The sequence below is a fragment of the Coregonus lavaretus genome (assembly GCF_964263955.1).
Source record: "Coregonus lavaretus genome assembly, chromosome: 3".
Taxonomy (NCBI): domain Eukaryota; kingdom Metazoa; phylum Chordata; class Actinopteri; order Salmoniformes; family Salmonidae; genus Coregonus; species Coregonus lavaretus.
Genome location: NC_139990.1, coordinates 465,348 through 488,933, shown reverse-complemented (window position 1 = coordinate 488,933; position 23,586 = coordinate 465,348). Strand labels below are relative to the sequence as shown.

At 47.1% G+C, this 23,586-nt stretch overlaps 1 protein-coding gene across 1 annotated transcript in view; it reads left to right on the top strand.

Moving 5' to 3' along the window:
• LOC311120386 (protein phosphatase EYA3-like) overlaps nucleotides 1–22,994 on the top strand; it is a 39,843-nt gene extending 16,849 nt beyond the window's left edge. Inside the window, exons 4-18 of the mRNA XM_084157842.1 lie at nucleotides 88–182; nucleotides 1,963–2,032; nucleotides 2,805–3,127; nucleotides 4,396–4,542; nucleotides 4,818–4,885; nucleotides 5,661–5,847; nucleotides 9,410–9,579; nucleotides 11,329–11,412; nucleotides 11,668–11,757; nucleotides 11,991–12,049; nucleotides 12,325–12,476; nucleotides 17,735–17,858; nucleotides 18,004–18,125; nucleotides 18,491–18,591; nucleotides 20,171–22,994. Coding sequence (XP_084013968.1) covers nucleotides 88–182; nucleotides 1,963–2,032; nucleotides 2,805–3,127; nucleotides 4,396–4,542; nucleotides 4,818–4,885; nucleotides 5,661–5,847; nucleotides 9,410–9,579; nucleotides 11,329–11,412; nucleotides 11,668–11,757; nucleotides 11,991–12,049; nucleotides 12,325–12,476; nucleotides 17,735–17,858; nucleotides 18,004–18,125; nucleotides 18,491–18,591; nucleotides 20,171–20,251 — 1,873 coding nt within the window. The 3' untranslated portion in view covers nucleotides 20,252–22,994. The remainder of the gene's footprint in view (nucleotides 1–87; nucleotides 183–1,962; nucleotides 2,033–2,804; nucleotides 3,128–4,395; nucleotides 4,543–4,817; nucleotides 4,886–5,660; nucleotides 5,848–9,409; nucleotides 9,580–11,328; nucleotides 11,413–11,667; nucleotides 11,758–11,990; nucleotides 12,050–12,324; nucleotides 12,477–17,734; nucleotides 17,859–18,003; nucleotides 18,126–18,490; nucleotides 18,592–20,170) is intronic.
• The last annotated feature ends 592 nt before the right edge of the window (nucleotides 22,995–23,586 follow it).

The following is a 23,586-nucleotide window of genomic DNA, read 5'->3' as shown; positions in this document are numbered from 1 at the left end:
ACTCACATACTCTGGTGCTGACTGTGCTGTGGGTTAGTAAATAGGCCTGTGGTATTTGGTAAATGGGATGTCGATGTGTGTTTTTAGGGGATTGGGTGATGACCAGATCCCCCCTACTCTCTTGGGCTCAGGAGATCAGGACAATTCATACTCTACATTGTCTAATGCCCAGCTTGATAGAGGTGAGTGGGTATTAAAAGAAGATGTCTATCTATTGGGGTGTGCGGGAATGAAGAATAGATGGAATTATACTGTCGGTTGAAAAGACAACATTGAATGGGCATCAGTGGTGGTTCATTGGTACAGATGGCTGACTGTTGGTTCAGACAGAGGAGGAGTGGGGCCTTGGGCTTGTGACTAGTCCACACACCGATACGAGCACCACACCCCACACACACACACACCGATACGAGCACCACACCCCACACACACACACACACACACCGATACGAGCAACACACCCTACACACACACCGATACGAGCACCACACCCTACACACACACACACCGATACGAGCACCACACCCTACACACACACACACACACACCGATATGAGCACCACACCCCACACACACACCGATACGAGCACCACACCCTACACACAAACACACACACAAACACCGATACGAGCACCACACCCTACACACACACACACACACCAATACGAGCACCACACCCTACACACACACACACCGATACGAGCACCACACCCTACACACACACACACTGATACGAGCACCACACACACACACACACCAATATGAGCACCACACCCTAAACACACACACACCGATACGAGCACCACACCCCACACACACACACTGATACGAGCACCACACCCTACACACACACACACACTGATATGAGCACCACACCCTACACACACACCGATACGAGCACCACACCCCACACACTGATACGAGCACCACACCCTACACACACACCGATACGAGCACCACACCCTAAACACACACTGATACGAGCACCACACCCTACACACACACTGATACGAGCACCACACCCTACACACACACACACACACCGATATGAGCACCACACCCTACACACACAAACACCGATACGAGCACCACACCCTACACACACAAACACCGATACGAGCACCACACCCTACACACACACACACACACACACACCGATACGAGCACCACACCCTAAACAAACACATACCGATACGAGCACCACACCCTAAACACACACACACCGATACGAGCACCACACCCTAAACACACACACACACACACACTGATACGAGCACCACACCCTACACACACAAACACCGATACGAGCACCACACCCTACACACACAAACACCGATACGAGCACCACACCCTACACACACACACACACACACACACACACCGATACGAGCACCACACCCTAAACAAACACATACCGATACGAGCACCACACCCTAAACACACACACACCGATACGAGCACCACACCCTACACACACACCAATACGAGCACCACACCCTACACACATACACACACACCAAAACGAGCACCACACCCTAAACACACACATACGATACGAGCACCACACCCCACACACACACACAAACCGATACGAGCACCACACCCTAGACACACACACCGATACGAGCACCACACCCTAGACAACCACACACACACACCGATACGAGCACCACACCCTAGACAACCACACACACACACCGATACGAGCACCACACCCTTGACAACCACACCCACACACCGATACGAGCACCATACCCTAGATGACCACACACACACACCGATACGAGCACCACACCCTAAACACACACACACCGATACGAGCACCACACCCTAGACAACCACACACCGATACGAGCACCACACTCCTTGGGTCTACACACCCTTTTAATTTGTCATAATGAGACCATGTTTTGAAAAAATCAAAAAAGCTGAAGCTAAGCTACCATTGTTATTTCTTTCCAGCAGTGGCCTGCAGAGTGCTCACCACCACAACAGCTTCTGACTATAACTCCCACATCTACCAAGGAAGCAGGTGAGTATCCTCTGCTCTGATAGGTTATTCAGTGTTACCTGGTCCTGCGGAGCCAAATGGAAGCACACATTTGTTTCAAGCCTAGCACTAACACACCTGAAAAGGTGTGATGATGAGTTGATTTGTTGAATCAAGTGTGTTAGTGCTAGGACAAAAACCAAAATGCGCACCCCTTTGGGTCCCCAGGACCAGGATTGGGAAACACTGGGTTACTTGTATGTTGGGACTTGCATGCCTGTTCAATTCAATTAAAACATGATTGTTCCCGCAGGGAAATGCATTGTGCAGCCAGAAGTAATCAGTGTTACGATGATTTCTAGTTCTACTGTATAAATGCTAACATAAGACTGTTGAAAGTCTGTAGAGACCTTTTATTGAGCATAGCTGTTCAGGACCCATATTTATCAAGTGTTTCAGAGTAGGAGTGCTTATCTAGGATCAGGTCCACCCTGTCCATAATAATCTGATACAATGTAAGCAAAAAGGCTAAACTAATCTTAAATCAGCACTCCTCCACTGAGACTCTTGATAAATGCGGGCCCAGTTCTCCTTCGCATGCTATTGGGTAGAACTTAAGTATAGGGTTGCAAAATACTAGTAACTTTCCCAAAATGTCAAAGTTTTCCAAAGATCCCTGTTGGAAGATTCAGGAAGGACTAAGCAGGAGATCTGTGAAACCTTCAACCGGAATTTCGAGAAAACGTTTTGGAAAGTTTCCAGAATTTTACAAACCCTACTCCGGTATGTCTTACAGTTCCTATGTGTCCCACAGACCAGCAGTCACATCCTACACCACCAGCCAGGGTGCCTTTCCTCCTCAGACCCAGCCCACTGTCTACACCGCCTTCCCCCAGGCAGGACAGACCCAGCCCACAGTCTACACCGCCTTCCCCCAGGCAGGACAGACCCAGCCCACAGTCTACACCGCCTTCCCCCAGGCAGGACAGACCCAGCCCACTGTCTACACCGCCTTCCCCCAGGCAGGACAGACCCAGCCCACAGTCTACACCGCCTTCCCCCAGGCAGGACAGACCCAGGCCACAGTCTACACCGCCTTCCCCCAAGCAGGACAGACCTACGGCCTCCCACCATTTGGTCAGTCCAAAGTCTTCTTCTAACATAGTGTAAAGCAGGAATGGGCAATGGGGCTCAGTCGGGTCTCAACTTACTGCTGAGAGTTAGAATAGTAGAATACACAAGGTCCAATTTCGATTACATGGTTGTGCATCTTATGTCAGTCACTGACACACTCAATTAGCCCTTGTCAGCTAAAAATGTTTTGATTTGTAAGTTAGTCTAGCCAGTGAGTCACTCTCACTCGAATATCATATTACAAACTGCAAACATTTCATCTCCGCCCCATTGCAAAATGTGTAGAATTGCAGGAAATTAACTCTAAAAGTCTTTTTTTTTTTTTTCTCCGCTGTCAAGGGGGGCAGCCGCTACATTTTTTTGCTCGCAGTTCAGATTTGTTTGTGGCCCCCACCCCCATCAAAGATGCCCATCTGTGGTGTAGAGTGAAGTTGCCTCTAGACACTTATCTTGTTGCATTTTCCCCACTAATGGTTAAGGTTGGGATTTGGGAAGCTGATCCTAGATCTGTATCTAGGGGAAACTTCACCCCTGAGTCTCCTAACATCCCCTGCACAATAACCCAACACTACGCTTCGGTTTGTTTATTACACTGAAAGCTAAACAGCTACGTCATGCAACAAATAACTTACTTGACTGAAACGTTTTTATTTCTAACTTGTTTCCTTCTCTACATCTCTCTTCTTCTTTCCCGTTCCACCTCCTTTTGTTCGCTCCCTCACTCCCTCCCTCCTGCCCTCCCTCCCTCCCCTCCCTCCCTCCCCTCCCTCCCTCCCTCCCTCCCTCCCTCCCTCCCTCCCTCCCTCCCTCCCTCCCTCCCTCCCCTCCCTCCCTCCCTCCCTCCCCTCCCTCCCTCCCTCCCCTCCCTCCCTCCCTCCCTCCCCTCCCCCCCTCCCCTCCCTCCCTCCCTCCCCTCCCCTCCCTCCCTCCCTCCCCTCCCTCCCTCCCCTCCCTCCCTGCCCTCCCTCCCTCCCTCCTGCCCTCCCTCCCTCCCTCCCTCCCTCCCTCCCTCCCTCCCTCCCTCCCTCCCTCCCTCCCTCCCTCCCCTCCCCTCCCTCCCTCCCTCCCTCCCTCCCTCCCTCCCTCCCTCCCTACCTCCCCTCCCTCCCTACCTCCTGCCCTCCCTCCCTCCCTCCCTCCCTCCCTCCCTCCCTCCCTCCCTCCCTCCCTCCCTCCCTCCCTCCCTCCCCTCCCTCCCTACCTCCTGCCCTCCCTCCCTCCCTCCCTCCCTCCCTCCCTCCCCTCCCTCCCTACCTCCTGCCCTCCCTCAGGTGCTATGTGGCCAGGTATTAAGTCAGAGACGAGGCTACCTGATGCAGCGCCCTCTGTTGGCCAGCCTGGGTTTCTCAGCTTCAGATCTGCATATACCTCAACCCAGCCAGGCCCAGACCATGTGCACTGCTCATACCCCAGCCAAGGCAAGCCATCTATCTCACCGCCGTGCTGGAAAAGACTATCAGAGCCAGCACATTCCGGTTCCGATCGGTCCCATAGTGTGAACCAGGAAGTTTACTGGACAAGACTATCAGGGGGGCTATAATTTAAACAGATGTGTTCTTGCACTTTTCATTACTGATGCTACTGCGGACCCTGGAGTGAAGGATCTATTCATTGAATTGTCAGAATGAGTTGAAGTATTGATTCCAGTCGGTGTTTTTCCAATGTTTTGACGTGTCTAGTTTTTGTCCGCCAGGCTCCAGTTTCACTACACCCAGCGTGTTCACTAGCATCCCCTCTACAACCGCTACGGTGGCTCACCAGGTAAGGACTGGCCGGCTGGCCTGGAACAGGGAAATTACAGCAAAATGTCACTGGAGCCTATGTGAAGTGAACTATCTAAGGCATGCACAAAAATCTCTATACAGAGCCTTCCGTGCGGTGCGTGGTGAAGTCACTATGCTGTTACGTATGGAGGATGTCTAATGGAGTAGATCTGCATCCCAAATGGCAGCCTATTCCCTACATAGTGCACTACTTTTGACCAGAGCCCTGTAGTACCACCCCCTTTTGCCCTCAGAACAGCCTCAATTCGTCGGGGGCATGGACTCTACAAGGTGTCGAAAGCGTTCCACAGGGATGCTGGCCCACGTTGACTCCAATGCTTCCCACAGTTTGGGTGGTGGACCATTCTTGATACACACGGGAAACAGTTGAGCGTGAAAAAACCCAGCAGGGTTGCAGTTCTTGACACAAACTGTTGCGCCTGGCACCTACTACCATACCCTTTTCAAAGGCACTTAAATCTTTTGTCTTGTCGATTCACCCTCTGAATGGCACACATACACAATCCATGTCTCAATTGTCTCAAGGCTTAAAAATCCTTCTTTAACCTGTCTCCTCCCCTTCATCTACACTGATTTGAAGTGGATTTAACAAGTGACATCAATAATGGATCATAGCTTTCACCTGGTCAGTCTATGTCATGGAAAAAGCAGGTGTTCTTAATGTTTTGTACAGTCAGTGTATAGGGAATAGGCTTCTCATTTGGGACGCATTGATCTTCATGTCTCGTCTCTGTATGTCTGTCCTGCTGCAGGGGTTCAGCAGCTATAACGTCAATTCTCTGGGCCAGACCCAGTTACCTCAGTACACCGCCCCGCCCCTTAGCTACGTGCCCGCCGGGCTGCCCAATGGCGAAGAGAATGGATCCAGTGTGGGTGTTGGCGGGTATCCAGCCATAAAGACAGAGGGCAGCGCCTCGGCTGGACTCACCAGCACTACAGGTACTTCAGCCGTTCCTCATAACAATAGCTACTAGTTACCTGTTGTACCAGTTACAATAGCTACTAGTTACCTGTTGTACCAGTTACAATAGCTACTAGTTACCTGTTGTACCAGTTACAATAGCTACTAGTTACCTGTGGTACCAGTTACAATAGCTACTAGTTACCTGTGGTACCAGTTACCATAGCTACTAGCTACTTGTGCTAAGCAGTTATCATAGCTACTAGTTACCTGTGCTAAGCAGTTATCATAGCTACTAGTTACCTGTGCTAAGCAGTTATCATAGCTACTAGCTACCTGTGGTACAAGGTACCATAGCTACTAGTTACCTGTAGTACCAGTTACCATAGCTACTAGTTACCTGTGCTAAGCAGTTATCATAGCTACTACATTTACATTTACATTTACATCATTTAGCAGACGCTCTTATCCAGAGCGACTTACAAATTGGTGTATTCACCTTATAGCCAGTGGGATAACCACTTTACAAGATGTTTTTTTGTTGTTGTTTTTTGGGGGGGGGGGGGTAAGGTGGGGGTAGAAGGATTACTTTATCCTATCCCAGGTATTCCTTAAAGAGGTGGGGTTTCAAATGTCTCCGGAAGGTGGTGAGTGACTCCGCTGTCCTGGCGTCGTGGGGGAGCTTGTTCCACCATTGGGGTGCCAGAGCAGCGAACAGTTTTGACTGGGCTGAGCGGGAACTGTGCTTCCGCAGAGGTAGGGGGGCCAGCGGTCCAGAGGTGGATGAACGCAATGCCCTCATTTGGGTGTAGGGACTGATCAGAGCCTGAAGGCACGGAGGTGCCGTTCCCCTCACAGCTCCGTAGGCAAGCACCATGGTCTTGTAGCAGATGCAAGCTTCAACTGGAAGCCAGTGGAGTGTGCGGAGGAGCGGGGTGACGTGAGAGAACTTGGGAAGGTTGAACACCAGACGGGCTGCGGCATTCTGGATGAGTTGTAGGGGTTTAATGGCACAGGCAGGGTGCCCAGCCAACAGCGAGTTGCAGTAATCCAGACGGGAGATGACAAGTGCCTGGATTAGGACCTGTGCCGCTTCCTGTGTAAGGCAGGGTCGTACTCTCTGAATGTTGTAGAGCATGAACCTACAGGATCGGGTCACCGCCTTGATGTTAGCGGAGAACGATAGGGTGTTGTCCAGGGTCACGCCAAGGCTCTTCGCACTCTGGGAGGAGGACACAACGGAGTTGTCAACCGTGATTGCGAGATCATGGAACGGGCAGTCCTTCCCCGGGAGGAAGAGCAGCTCCGTCTTGCCAAGGTTCAGCTTGAGGTGGTGATCCGTCATCTACACTGATATGTCTGCCAGACATGCAGAGATGCGATTCGCCACCTGGTTATCAGAAGGGGGAAAGGAGAAGATTAGTTGTGTGTCGTCTGCGTAGCAATGATAGGAGAGGCCATGTGAGGATATGACAGAGCCAAGTGACTTGGTGTATAGCGAGAATAGGAGAGGGCCTAGAACTGAGCCCTGGGGGACACCAGTGGTGAGAGCACGTGGTGCGGAGACATATTCTCGCCACGCCACTTGGTAGGAGCGACCGGTCAGGTAGGACGCAATCCAAGAGTGAGCCGCACAGGAGATGCCCAGCTCGGAGAGGGTGGAGAGGAGGATCTGATGGTTCACAGTATCAAAGGCAGCAGACAGGTCTAGAAGGACAAGAGCAGAGGAGAGAGAGTTAGCTTTAGCAGTGCGGAGAGCCTCCGTGACACAGAGAAGAGCAGTCTCAGTTGAATGACCAGTCTTGAAACCTGACTGGTTTGGTTACCGTTGGTACCAGTTACCATAGCTACTAGCTACCTGTGGTACCAGTTACCATTGCTACTAGCTACCTGTGGTACCAGTTACCATAGCTACTAGTTACCGTTGGTACCAGTTACCATAGCTACTAGTTACCTGTGGTACCAGTTACCATAGCTACTAGTTACCTGTGTTAAGCAGTTATCATAGCTACTAGTTACCTGTGCTAAGCAGTTATCATAGCTACTAGTTACCTGTGCTAAGCAGTTACCATAGCTACTAGTTACCTGTGCTAAGCAGTTACCATAGCTACTAGTTACCTGTGCTAAGCAGTTATCATAGCTACTAGCTACCTGTGGTACCAGTTACCATAGCTACTAGCTACCTGTGGTATCAGTTACCATAGCTACTAGTTACTGTGGTCCTCTGTAGCTCAGCTGGTAGAGCACGGCGCTTGTAACGCCAAGGTAGTGGGTTCGATCCCCGGGACCACCCATACACAAAAATGTATGCACGCATGACTGGAAGTCGCTTTGGATAAAAGCGTCTGCTAAATGGCATATTATTATTATTATTATTATTATTATTATTATTACCATAGCTACTAGCTACCTGTGGTGCCAGTTACCATAGCTACTAGCTACCTGTGGTACCAGTTACCATAGCTACTAGCTACCTGTGGTGCCAGTTACAATAGCTACTAGCTACCTGTGGTACCAGTTACCATAGCTACTAGCTACCTGTGGTACCAGTTACCATAGCTACTAGCTACCTGTGGTGCCAGTTACAATAGCTACTAGCTACCTGTGGTACCAGTTACCATAGCTACTAGCTACCTGTGGTACCAGTTACCATAGCTACTAGCTACCTGTGGTACCAGTTACCATAGCTACTAGCTACCTGTGGTACCAGTTACCATAGCTACTAGCTACCTGTGGTACCAGTTACCATAGCTACTAGCTACCTGTGGTACCAGTTACCATAGCTAGTAGCTACCTGTGGTACCAGTTACCATAGCTAGTAGCTACCTGTGGTACCAGGTACCAGTTACCATAGCTAGTAGCTACCTGTGGTACCAGTTACCATAGCTAGTAGCTACCTGTGGTACCAGTTACCATAGCTAGTAGCTACATGTGGTACCAGTTACCATAGCTACTAGCTACCTGTGGTACCAGTTACCATAGCTAGTAGCTACCTGTGGTACCAGTTACCATAGCTAGTAGCTACCTGTGGTACCAGTTACCATAGCTACTAGCTACCTGTGGTACCAGTTACCATAGCTACTAGCTACCTGTGGTACCAGTTACCATAGCTACTAGCTACCTGTGGTACCAGTTACCATAGCTACTAGCTACCTGTGGTACCAGTTACCATAGCTACTAGCTACCTGTGGTACCAGTTACCATAGCTACTAGCTACCTGTGGTACCAGTTACCATAGCTAGTAGCTACCTGTGGTACCAGTTACCATAGCTACTAGCTACCTGTGGTACCAGTAGCATCTTACCTTAGGACCATGCAGGTACTTCTGATACCTCCCATTATAGGTGTCAGTCTGTCTTACTGTATGAATGTCAGTCCCATATTCATTCCATGTGGACATATACCTGGATGGATAGCACTGTGGGATCAAGTAAGAAGTTAAAAACCATTGTTTTGTGTTATCTACATTGCCTTGATTATGGGCTTGTTAGGCCATTTTGGCTGAGGTGTTCAAATTTCAGAAACATGGAGGATTTAATGTCTTTATGTGTGCAGTGTGTCAACTGTCAGTCTTCAACATGTCTGTGCCCTCTACCTCAGATGCGTGCCCAAGTGAGAACCTCCCGACCGGGGTTGCCCTGCCTACAGGTGTGGCCCTCCCCATGGGGGCCCTGGACCAGGATGAGGCGGGGAGGAGGAACCCTGCTGGGAAGGCCAAGGGGAAGGCCAAGAAATCAGACAGCAACCAGCCTACTGACGCTGACCTGGAGGTAACTATAAGGCCCACATGAACACAGATATACAACCAGTCATTCATATAGCTACAGTGCCTTGCAAAAGTATTCATCCCCCTTGGCGTTTTTCCAATTTTGTTGCATTACATCCTGTAATTTAAATTGATTTTTATTTGGATTTCATGTAATGGACATACACAAAATAGTCCAAATTGGTGAAGTGAAATGAAAAAAATTACTTATTTCAAAAAATTCTAAAAAATAAATAATGGAAAAGTGGTGCGTGCATATGTATTCACCCCCTTTGCTATGAAGCCCCTAAATAAGATCTGGTGCAACCAATTACCTTCAGAAGTCACATAATTAGTTAAATAAAGTCCACCTGTGTGCAATCTAAGTGTCACATGATCTGTCACATGATCTCAGCATATATACACCTGTTCTGAAAGGCCCCAGAGTCTGCAACACCACTAAGCAAGGGGCACCACCAAGCAAGCGGCACCATGAAGACCAAGGAGCTCTCCAAACAGGTCAGGTCAAGTTGTGGAGAAGTACAGATCAGGGTTGGGTTATAAAAAAAAATATCAGAAACTTTGAACTTCCCACGGAGCACCATTAAATCCATTATTAAAAAATTGAAAGAATATGGCACCACAACAAACCTGCCAAGAGAGGGCCGCCCACCAAAACTCACGGACCAGGCAAGGAGGGCATTAATCAGAGAGGCAACAAAGAGACCAAAGATAACCCTGAAGGAGCTGCAAAGCTCCACAGCGGAGATTGAAGTATCTGTCCATAGGACCACTTTAAGCCGTACACTCCACACAGCTGGGCTTTACGGAAGAGTGGCCAGAAAAAAGCCATTGCTTAAAGAAAAAAATAAGCAAACACGTTTGGTGTTCGCCAAAAGGCATGTGGGAGACTCCCCAAACATATGGAAGAAGGTACTCTGGTCAGATGAGACTAAAATTGAGCTTTTTGGCCATCAAGGAAAACGCTATGTCTGGCGCAAACCCAACACCTCTCATCACCCCGAGAACACCAACACCATGTTTTTCATCGGCAGGGACTGGGAAACTGGTCAGAATTGAAGGAATGATGGATGGCGCTAAATACAGGGAAGTTCTTGAGGGAAACCTGTTTCACTCTTCCAAAGATTTGAGACTGGGATGGAGGTTCACCTTCCAGCAGGACAGTGACCCTAAGCATACTGCTAAAGCAACACTTGAGTGGTTTAAGGGGAAACATTTAAATGTCTTGGAATGGCCTAGTCAAAGCCCAGACCTCAATCCAATTGAGAATATGTGGTATGACTTAAAGATTGCTGTACACCAGCGAAACCCATCCAACTTGGAAGGAGCTGGAGCAGTTTTACCTTGAAGAATGGGCAAAAATCCCAGTGGCTAGATGTGCCAAGCTTATAGCGACGTACCCCAAGAGACTTGCAGCTGTAATTGCTGCAAAAGGTGGCTCTACAAAGTATTGACTTTGGGGGGGTGAATAGTTATGCACGCTCAAGTTTTCTGTTCTTTGTCTTATTTCTTGTTTGTTTCAAATGACATAAACCCCTCAAGGGGGTGAATACTTTCGCAAGCCACTGTACAGACTAACACATTAATCAGCTACTCAGGTGATTCTCTTTAGGTCTCTGCTCTACTAAAATGTGTTGTTCTTGTTTCATATATGAATGTTATTTAATAAGATCGTGGAATCATGAAAATAATTTCTGATTAATGCCTTAATTCCTTAGTTACTTACTAATTTGTCCTCTCTCCTCTCTTTCAGCGAATCTTTCTATGGGATCTGGATGAAACCATCATCATTTTCCACTCTCTGCTCACTGGGTCCTTCTCTCAGAAGTTTGGCAAGGTAGGTCAAAATCATACTGGATATATTTTGAGCCATCATGTTATTCAAGGCAGTATATTAAGATTTTATTTGTAGATTAAAGATGATCAGATGGCTTTCCGTTGACGCTAACCTCCTCTGTATTTGGGGCTGTGCAGGACCCCAGCCTCTGTACCGACATCTGTTATAATAGAGATGAATTTCTCTATTGATATGCGATCAGATTTCTATTGCTATGAGTATAAACCTCTGTCCTGTCCTGTTGGGGTTGTGTAGGACTCGGGCACTGTGCTGAACCTGGGTCTTCAGATGGAGGAGCTTATCTTTGAGCTTGCAGACACACATCTCTTCTTCAATGACCTGGAGGTAGCTGCAGTCCCTGACTACTCACTGTCTTTCTCAATGAGCTAACGGTCAGAAGAGGCTAAGCACGTGGCAACTAGGCGACTGTACACGTCGAATGAAGTTCTAAAGCTGTTGCCGTTAGATTAGCCGTTGTTGGTGCGAGTTAAGGACTGTGTCAATGAGAGCATGTTGGATTGAATGGAGACCATTTTCGACTAACGGGTTGACACCCCCCCTTCCTTTTCTATTCTTAGGAGTGTGATCAGGTCCATGTTGAAGACGTAGCCTCTGACGACAACGGACAGGATCTGAGGTATGTCTGTGATGCTACTGTAACCAACCAAGACATTCAGATACCCTCCTTTGTTCAGTGGTCACATACAAACCTCTCTGTATTATGATGATAGTCGAATTGAATAATGCTTTTATGTCCACCAGCAAACACAGGAGTCCCTACTTTCCTTACTAGCCACATACAAAACATATCTCTCTCTCCTAACTAGCCACATCTCTCTCTCTCCTAACTAGCCACATCTCTCTCTCTCCTAACTAGCCACATCTCTCTCTCTCTCTAATTCCTCCTCTCAGCGCCTACAACTTCCTGGCGGATGGCTTCAACGGCCCCAGTGGTGGAGGGGTCACCACAGGAGTCCAGGGTGGGGTGGAGTGGATGAGGAAACTGGCCTTCCGTTACCGCCGCCTAAAGGAGATCTATAACAGACACAAAGGGAACGTAGGAGGTGAGATGCGTGTCAACTGTATTTGTGTTCAAATTCTGACTAATCACCTGACTGGGACTTGCAGGGAAACGCTTATGGCACGATGTCCACAGTCCTCACGAATTACATTTAAATAGTTGCTGCAATGTTTATCTACTTTGTGACTATTTGAGATGTTAAAGTTAGCAGATAATGTGTTCTTCAAATTAAAAAAACATGCACCTCTTTATGCTTTTGCCTGCCATCATATTTCCTAGAAGAGTATTCTTGTTGGTGAAGGAATAACATTCTTGAATTAGTTCCATACTGGAATCTACAATCTATCCAGACATTTTTCTAGTAGTCAAATCCTGATTATTATATTTTTTTTTACCAGGTAAGTTGACTGAGAGCACATTCTCATTTACAGCAACGACCTGGGGAATAGTTACAGGGGAGAGGAGGGGGTATGAATGAGCCAATTGGGAAGCTGGGATGATTAGGTGGCTATGATGTGATGAGATTGGGAATTTAGCCAGGACACCAGGGTTAACACCATGGGATCTTTAGTGACCACAGAGAGTCATCTGTCCCATCCGAAAGACGGCACCTTACACAGGGCAATGTCCCCAATCACTGCCCTGGGGAATTGGGGGATATATATATATATACACTGCTCAAAAAAATAAAGGGAACACTTAAACAACACAATGTAACTCCAAGTCAATCACACTTCTGTGAAATCAAACTGTCCACTTAGGAAGCAACACTGATTGACAATACATTTCACATGCTGTTGTGCAAATGGAATAGACAACAGGTGGAAATTATAGGCAATTAGCAAGACACCCCCAATAAAGGACTGGTTTTGCAGGTGGTGACCACAGACCACTTCTCAGTTCCTATGCTTCCTGGCTGATGTTTTGGTCACTTTTGAATGCTGGCGGTGCTTTCACTCTAGTGGTAGCATGAGACGGAGTCTACAACCCACACAAGTGGCTCAGGTAGTGCAGCTCATCCAGGATGGCACATCAATGCAAGCTGTGGCAAGAAGGTTTGCTGTGTCTGTCAGCGTAGTGTCCAGAGCATGGAGGCGCTACCAGGAGACAGGCCAGTACATCAAGAGACGTGGAGGAGGCCGTAGGAGGGCACCAACCCAGCAGCAGGACTGCTACCTCCACCTTTGTGCAAGGAGGAGCAGGAGGAGCACTACCAGAGCCCTGCAAAATGACCTCCAGCAGGCCACAAATGTGCATGTGTCTGCTCAAACGGTCAGAAACAGACTCCATGAGGGTGGTATGAGGGCCCGACGTCCACAGGTGGGGGTTGTGCTTACAGCCCAACACCGTGCAGGACGTTTGGCATTTGCCAGAGAACACCAACATTGGCAAATTCGCCACTGGCGCCCTGTGCTCTTCACAGATGAAAGCAGGTTCACACTGAGCACATGTGACAGACGTGACAGAGTCTGAAGACGCTGTGGAGAACGTTCTGCTGCCTGCAACTCAGTATTGAGTGTTGCAACTGAGGACAGACGATTTTTACGCGCTTCAGCACTCGGCGGTCCCGTTCTGTGAGCTTGTGTGGCCTACCACTTCGCAGCTGAGCCTCCAGCAAGACCGGTTTGGCGGTGGGTCAGTCATGGTGTGGGGTGGCATTTCTTTGGGGGGCCGCACAGCCCTCCATGTGCTCGCCAGAGGTAGCCTGACTGCCATTAGGCACCGAGATGAGATCCTCAGACCCCTTGTGAGACCATATGCTGGTGCGGTTGGCCCTGGTTTCCTCCTAATGCAAGACAATGCTAGACCTCATGTGGCTGGAGTGTGTCAGCAGTTCCTGCAAGAGGAAGGCATTGATGCTATGGACTGGCCCACCCGTTCCCCAGACCTGAATCCAATTGAGCACATCTGGGACATCATGTCTCGCTCCATCCACCAACGCCACGTTGCACCACAGACTGTCCAGGAGTTGGCGGATGCTTTAGTCCAGGTCTGGGAGGAGATCCCTCAGGAGACCATCCGCCACCTCATCAGGAGCATGCCCAGGCATTGTAGGGAGTTCATACAGGCACGTGGAGGCCACACACACTACTGAGCCTCATTTTGACTTGTTTTAAGGACATTACATCAAAGTTGGATCACCCTGTAGTGTGGTTTTCCACTTTAATTTTGAGGGTGACTCCAAATCCAGACCTCCATGGGTTGATACATTTGATTTCCATTGTAAATTTTTGTGTGATTTTGTTGTCAGCACATTCAACTATGTAAAGAAAAAGTATTTAATAAGATTATTTCATTCATTCAGATCTAGGATGTGTTATTTTAGTGTTCCCTTTATTTTTTTGAGCAGTGTGTGTATATATATATATATATATGGGAGACCAGATGCTGCTGGAAGTGGTGTTGGAGGGCCAGTTGGAGGCACTCTTTCCTCTGGTCCCCCATACATACATACATACATACATACATACATACATACATACATACATACATACATACATACATACATACATACATACAGTAGTGTATATATATAATTTTTGGGGGGACCAGAGGAAAGAGTGCATCCAACTGGCCCTTCAACACCACTTCCAGCAGCATCTGGTCTCCCATCCAGGGACCGACCAGGACCCAGGGTGGTAAAAACAATTATAGAATGGGTGGTTCAAGCCCTGAATTCTGATTGGCTGAAAACATTTATTTGTACTGTTCTAATTACGTTGGTAACCAATTTAGAATAGCAGTAAGTTACCTCAGGGGTTTGTGGTATATGGCCAATATACACTACATGACCAAAAGTATGTGGACACCTGCTTGTCGAACATCTCATTCCAAAATCATGGGCATTAATATGGAGTTGGTCCCCCCTTTGCTGCTATAACAGCCTCCACTCTTCTGGGAAGGCTTTCCACTAGATGTTGGAACATTGCTACGGGGACTTGCTTCCATTCAGCCACAAGAGCATTAGTGAGGTCGGGCACTGATGTTGGGTGATTAGGCCTGGCTTGCAGTCGGCGTTCCAATTAATCCCAAAGGTGTTCGATGGGGTTGAGGTCAGGGCTCTGTGCAGGCCAGTCAAGTTCTTCCACACCGATTTCAACAAACCATTTTTGTATGGACCTCGCTTTGTGCACAGGGGCATTCTCATGCTGAAACAGGAAAGGGCCTTCCCCAAACTGTTGCCACAAAGTTGGAAGCACAGAATCATCTAGAATGTAATTGTATGCTGTAGCATTAAGATTTCCCTTCACTGGAACTAAGGGGCCTAGCCCGAACCATGAAAAACAGCCCCAGACCATTATTCCTCCTCCACCAAACTTTACAGTTGGCACTATGCATTGGGGCAGGTAGCATTCTCCTGGCATCTACCAAACCCATATTCGTCCGTCGGACTGCCAGATGGCAAAGTGTGATTCATCACTCCAGAGAACGTGTTTCCACTGCTCCAGAGTCCAATGGAGGCGAGCTTTACACCACTCCAGCTGACGCTTGGCATTGCGTATGGTGATCTTAGGCTTGTGTGCAGCTGCTTGGCCTTGGAAACCCATTTCATGAAGCTCCCGACCAACAGCATTTCATGTGCTGACGTGGCTTCCAGAGGCAGTTTGGAACTTGGTAGTGAGTGTTGCAACTGAGGACAGACTATTTGTACGCGCTTCAGCACTCGGCGGTCCCGTTCTGTGAGCTTGTGTGGCCTACCACTTCGCAGCTGAACCGTTGTTGCTCCTAGACGTTTCCGCTTCACAATAACAGCACTTACAGTTGACCGGGGCAGCTCTAGCAGGGCAGAAATATGACGAACTGACTTGTTGGAAAGGTGGCATCCTATGACTGGGCCAAGTTGAATGTCAATGAGCTCTTCAGTAACTCCATTCTACTGCCAATGTTTGTCCATGGCGATTGCATGGCTGTGTGCTCGATTACTATTTTTTATATATTTTTTTGTGGCTGAAATAGCAGAATCCACTAATTTGAAGGGGTGTCCACATACACGGCTAAGGGCTGTATCCAGGCACTCTGCGTTGCGTCGTGCGTCTCCTCTCTCCTCCAGGCCTGCTGTGGTAGTAACACCTCTAACCTCTCTCCTCCAGGCCTGCTGTGGTAGTAACACCTCTAACCTCTCTCCTCCAGGCCTGCTGTGGTAGTAACACCTCTAACCTCTAACCTCTAACCTCTGTCCTCCAGGCCTGCTGTGGTAGTAACACCTCTAACCTCTAACCTCTCTCCTCCAGGCCTGCTGTGGTAGTAACACCTCTAACCTCTAACCTCTAACCTCTCTCCTCCAGGCCTGCTGTGGTAGTAACACCTCTAACCTCTAACCTCTCTCCTCCAGGCCTGCTGTGGTAGTAACACCTCTAACCTCTAACCTCTAACCTCTCTCCTCCAGGCCTGCTGTGGTACCAACACCTCTAACCTCTAACCTCTGTCCTCCAGGCCTGCTGTGGTAGTAACACCTCTAACCTCTAACCTCTAACCTCTGTCCTCCAGGCCTGCTGTGGTAGTAACACCTCTAACCTCTAACCTCTCTCCTCCAGGCCTGCTGTGGTAGTAACACCTCTAACCTCTAACCTCTAACCTCTCTCCTCCAGGCCTGCTGTGGTAGTAACACCTCTAACCTCTAACCTCTCTCCTCCAGGCCTGCTGTGGTAGTAACACCTCTAACCTCTAACCTCTAACCTCTCTCCTCCAGGCCTGCTGTGGTACCAACACCTCTAACCTCTAACCTCTGTCCTCCAGGCCTGCTGTGGTAGTAACACCTCTAACCTCTAACCTCTCTCCTCCAGGCCTGCTGTGGTAGTAACACCTCTAACCTCTCTCCTCCAGGCCTGCTGTGGTAGTAACACCTCTAACCTCTCTCCTCCAGGCCTGCTGTGGTAGTAACACCTCTAACCTCTCTCCTCCAGGCCTGCTGTGGTAGTAACACCTCTAACCTCTAACCTCTAACCTCTCTCCTCCAGGCCTGCTGTGGTAGTAACACCTCTAACCTCTAACCTCTCTCCTCCAGGCCTGCTGTGGTAGTAACACCTCTAACCTCTAACCTCTCTCCTCCAGGCCTGCTGTGGTAGTAACACCTCTAACCTCTAACCTCTCTCCTCCAGGCCTGCTGTGGTAGTAACACCTCTAACCTCTAACCTCTCTCCTCCAGGCCTGCTGTGGTAGTAACACCTCTAACCTCTAACCTCTAACCTCTCTCCTCCAGGCCTGCTGTGGTAGTAACACCTCTAACCTCTAACCTCTCTCCTCCAGGCCTGCTGTGGTAGTAACACCTCTAACCTCTAACCTCTAACCTCTGTCCTCCAGGCCTGCTGAGTCCCATGAAGAGGGAGCTTCTCCTCCAGCTGCAGTCTGAGATGGAGAATATGACAGATGCCTGGCTCAGCACGGCACTCAAATCCTTGCTGCTCATCCAGTCCAGGTCAGCACAGTGAGTTGGACATTTAGAGAGTGTATTCTCATCTTACAGTTTTTAACTAGATGGTTTTATTTAGGTCAGACCGTGTGTGTATATATAGTAGTGGAGTTTTTTTGTGTGTCTTTGCTCTCTTCTCACGTGTCTCACGTGTCCACAGGGGTAAGGGTATGAATGTCCTGGTGACGACCACCCAGCTCGTACCTGCTCTGGCCAAGGTGTTGCTCTATGGTCTGGGGGACGTCTTCCCCATAGAGAACATCTATAGTGCCACCAAGATCGGTAAACCAAACCACTCACACGCACGGCACGGCACACACTGACCTCAACATGTGTTTTACTTAGCTTTTGGGTTTAAAGGGATGCTTTGGGATTTTGGCAATGTGGCCCTTTATCTACTAGCACGCTAGCTGATACCATAGACTTCCAGTCATTGCGCTAACACTAATTAGCATTGGCTCGCAAAACTACCTCTAACTTCCTTCGTACTGGACACAGAGACACATAAAGATGGTATCGACAAGTTCATCTGACACTGGGGAAGTAGATAAAGGACCTCCTTGCCAAAATTTGAAAGATTTGTATTTGATCCAAGTTGGATGAAATTGATTAACTCCAGAGTTGCTTTTCCTGTGGTCTTTCCGTAGGGAAAGAGAGCTGCTTTGAGCGCATCGTGTCTCGCTTTGGGAAGAATGTGACCTATGTGGTGATAGGAGACAGCCGTGACGAGGAATTGGCAGCCAAACAGGTAGGCTTAGTGCAGTATGTGCATTTGGGAAACACTTTTAGGGTTGCACGTACGATCAAAGCATTTTGGCAAGTTATTAAGACTGAACCAAACAGCCGGGAGTAATTATTCGGTGTTGCATACAGTATGTCAAGTACTTCTGCTGTTCACCAAGGCCCCGATTCTGACTTAAGGAAATGAGGCCTTGCTTACGCATGCCATTTCCACGCACTTCTCAGTAGTTGGTATTCAGACTTACCTTATGAAGGCGCGTATCAGGCTTTGCAGGTGTGGTTCCCTTGCGCGCGATGAATAAATGTAAAATCGACCGCTGAAAACCATCCCACTTGCTGGCCAACAGATTTTCTCGTGGAGTTTTCATTCAATAGGGTTTTCAGTACAATTATCTTAAGCCATCCCTTTAAAAATCGGTGCACCTACAGGGATCAATGAAAGAAAGACATCTATGCATCTTGGTCTCTGTTTCAGCACCAACTGGTAGATTTAAAAACACTCTGATCTTGTAGATTATTTAGTCACATTTCAGGGTTAGGAAAGTATGTATGAATCATAAAACAAACTGGTTTGGAGAGCCTTGACGCACAAAATATATTGATGAATTAAAAATAGTGGTTTGATTCAATCCATGAACTACTGGAAGGTGGATTATTGTAGAAAAATAATCCTATAAATCGACCCTAATTCTCGCTTATCGTGGAACTGTTCTGACAACGGTCCAGTCATCATGAACCGGGCTCCAGGTTTAAACTGATACGTGTGGTCCGAGTTCCATAAAGATTCAAATAGGCTACATGTCCCATTATTATTGCACAACGTTAGCCTAATATGATCCACTGATGCAAGCGACAGAGGAAGGAAAGGTACACGGAATGGGAATGACGCAAAATGTAAACTACAAATTTAAAACTAATACTAAAGTGACCGTTATAAATATATGTGGGTATTACTGACGGTGGCTCCTTATAGTGGCTAATATTTTTACATGATACAAATTGTAAAATAAAACGGAGAAAAGCCCGGGTATAATTAAAACATTGTAATGCGCATACATCAGCTCTGCAGGTTCAGCCCTATAGAGGCCTATAGCTTGGGTGTCCAAATTTAATCCACGCAAATTATGAGCGCACACAATTAAAATTCTGAGTAACGACACAGCTATTTATAGCCTATATAAAATAAAGTAGATGCTTTTTCCCACTTGGAAGCGGCAGGTTCGCTCGACCTTATTCATGGTTTCCTCGTGCATGAAGGTGGTGGAATTATAATGGAATGAAGTTCCAGGTCAGAATACGGCGTATCTGTAGACACGCCTCCGCCACACCTTCATGTATTAGATCTCAACCCTGAAGGAATAGTGGGTGAATAGCATCCTATTCTGATGCTTAAGTTCCAGGTCAGAATACGCTTAGAGAGAAAAAAGGAATTACGTTCCATTTATGCGCGATTAATTCGGGTCGGAATCGGGGCCCAAGTACTTCTGCTATTCACCACTTACACTCAGCACTGCAGTAAATAAGTCTTGGAGTATTGATTTGACTCTGGTGGTTTCTCATGACGTCTCCCTGCTCGGTCTTTGCAGCACAACATGCCTTTCTGGCGCATCACCACCCACGGGGACCTGGTATCCCTCCATCAAGCCCTGGAACTAGACTTCCTGTAGAGCGGAAGGAGTGGAGGTTAGACACAAAGGGAAACTTGGTCCACAGACACCAACCGACCAACAGACACAGACCAACCAACAGACAGACACAGACCAACAGACACCGACCGACCGACACACAGACACAGACCAACCGACAGACTGACACAGAGACAGACCAACCGACAGACCGACACAGGTTAGACACAAAGGGAAACTTGGTCGACAGACACCGACCGACACACAGACACCGACCGACCGACAGACACTGACAGACAGACAAACACCGGCTACTTAGGAATGACCTTCTGGATGTTACCTTTCTACTAGTTCACTAACGGTACTGACGTGTTCTCCATAGAGACCTCCGCTGTCCTGACCTCTCCACTGTGTCACAGACTTCAAACAGCCTAACTGACTTCTGTGGTCTTTTTACATAACAAACTGATGTGTGGTCAGAAGGACTCAATGAAGACCCTAACTAAGCTGTATTCCACTGCATGATATTAAGGACGCCAGGTTGCTGTGTAGTTCAGCATAAGACAAGCCAAACCAGGCCTTTCTATCAATTTAATTTAAGAAGCCAAGGATGGGCCTTCGAAAACAATGTGCATCTTCTTCAGCATGATGCTGATGTGAACGTGTGTACATGTATACATAACCTTTAGAAGAAACCTCTCCTTGGGATAACTTGTTCCTCAGAGCACAGCCATACGTGTCCTTGAATTCCTGCAAAGAGACTTAACTTGACAATGAGCATTTAAAAGCAGTTGGCTGGAAGGGAATAGCAAATCGCACAATGCAATCACGTTATGTTAGATACAGTGGAATTGTTATCTGTTATTGTGTTGGACCAAGAAGTCACCTGAGGTTTGCCTGGCCAAGGTGATCCCGATTTCCTCACAACATGACAGAAATATTTGCATCACAAAGATCAACTGTTGTCATTGATCAATGGAAATGTTTCTAGGTCTCTGTTGTAGAATCAATCTCTAGTTGATTTTCCTCCATTTGAATCGTGAGGGTCAGACAAAACCCCATTATTTTATAGTGCTGGTTACCATAGTGCTGGTTACCAATGTTGCTGGTTACCATAGTGCTGGTTACCATAGTGCTGGTTACCATAGTGCTGGTTACCATAGTGGTGGTGTATTGGGGAATCACCTCTAAATGTGCTAATGATTGTGCAGCACTGCAGCCCAGAAGATACCGCCACTGTCTGTGTGCAGTGTAGTCAGTCTACCCTTGTCATTATACACATTGGAAAACACCAGGAATGACTGTGCAATAAATTTCTGCTCGGGGGAATGCCTGTTAACTAACTAGCCTGTATTTCAAGGGACATTTTGTTGCTGCATGTAGCTGGTCAAGAGGTGGTTCGAGGGTAGATATTATTGATCCCTGGTCCATGTGAGATATACGACTGAACAATACTGAGCCTAAAAGGAGATGATCATTTTGACACACACTTGCAGCTTGATCATTAAGAATGTTTTATTTGTGTATTTGTTTTGAGTGTCTGTGCATATGTATACTGTGCCTTTCTAACCATCAATGTAATATATACATGCGTCATCTCTACAGGAAATGCTTACGATGTGTTAAACGCATGATCAAACATGGTTGTCGTCTTTATTTTACTACGCCTACCTTTTTTATACTTGTCGTTAATCTGCTGAAACCTTTTATTTTTAACCAATCGGTAACTTTTATTTTTAACCGTCGGTAACACGGAAATGGTTACTATGTGAATGTCATTTTCCCTTTTACAGTTTTTAGTGTAATTCTTTTTTTGATTGTTTTGCAGACGCATAAATGTTACAGCTGAAACACTCAAGACGAGTCACAGCTTTGTCCACTAAGTCAGAGCATCCTTCTCCTTTGTTGAAAACGAGTCACAGCTTTGTCCACTAAGTCAGAGCATCCTTCTCCTTTGTTGAAAACGAGTCACAGCTTTGCCCACTAAGTCAGAGCATCCTTCTCCTTTGTTGAAAACGAGTCACAGCTTTGTCCACTAAGTCAGAGCATCCTTCTCCTTTGTTGAAAACGAGTCACAGCTTTGCCCACTAAGTCAGAGCATCCTTCTCCTTTGTTGAAAACGAGTCACAGCTTTGTCCACTAAGTCAGAGCATCCTTCTCCTTTGTTGAAAACGAGTCACAGCTTTGTCCACTAAGTCAGAGCATCCTTCTCCTTTGTTGAAAACGAGTCACAGCTTTGTCCACTAAATCGGAGCATCCTTCTCCTTTGTTGAAAACGAGTCACAGCTTTGTCCACTAAATCAGAGCATCCTGCTCCTTTGTTGAAAACGAGTCACAGCTTTGTCCACTAAGTCAGAGCATCCTTCTCCTTTGTTGAAAACGAGTCACAGCTTTGCCCACTAAGTCAGAGCATCCTTCTCCTTTGTTGAAAACGAGTCACAGCTTTGCCCACTAAGTCAGAGCATCCTTCTCCTTGTTGAAAACTTAATCCCTGCTGTCACCACCTTAAGTGTTGATTATTTTAGCATTTTTTTGAGTCGCTGTCTTGTTTTCACTGCTTAGACAATCACATCTCAACCATGCACATGTATAAAGTAGAGGTTACAGTATGTTTGTCCGAAACAGTACATGTTTCTACCTAATGGAGTTGAGAGAATGTAAGCATTGTAAAAATGATGAATTAGATCCCCTTGGAATGAAAGGTTGTCCTGGACATGGAATTTTGTGAGGTTGACAGACAGACCGGTGTCTTTAATTGACTGACTGCACATTCATATTACGGTCTGTTTCCACACGTTTATTTTGTCAGAGATGTGAATATAAAAAAATCAGCCAATCCTGATCCTCCGACCTACATCTTGAATATCTTACGTCATGGAAATCAATCTACCCCAACCAAAAACATTGTCATCATTGTGCTGATCACATCTCTAGTGTTTTTTTTCACCTTTTTGGTTGGTATGATTTAGTTTTTTTGTTGTCATGGAAGGTGTTTACAGTGCATTTATTTCAATCAGTGATGGTTTCTGTTTTAAAGTACTCTGTTGCTAATAAAGAGCATGATTCTGGATTATTTTATTTTTTTTTACTTATTAGTCGGGGATGGGACTGTTTTATGCATCCCTTGGATTTGTGTTCAAGGCCAAGAACTATGTACCATTTATATGCTCTTAACAAACCGTTTGTTGAAGTGCATTTTGACCAGTCTGTGTTGGCTGTCATGTAGAAATGTTTCGTTTTTCTGTTGTAATAATTCAACTGTCGAATGCTATGAAGGTACATAGCTTTGTACGGATACATCTGGCTCAACTTGATCATGTACTTTGTAGGGATATATCTGGCTCAAATTAAGACGTTGAAACTTACACTATATATAC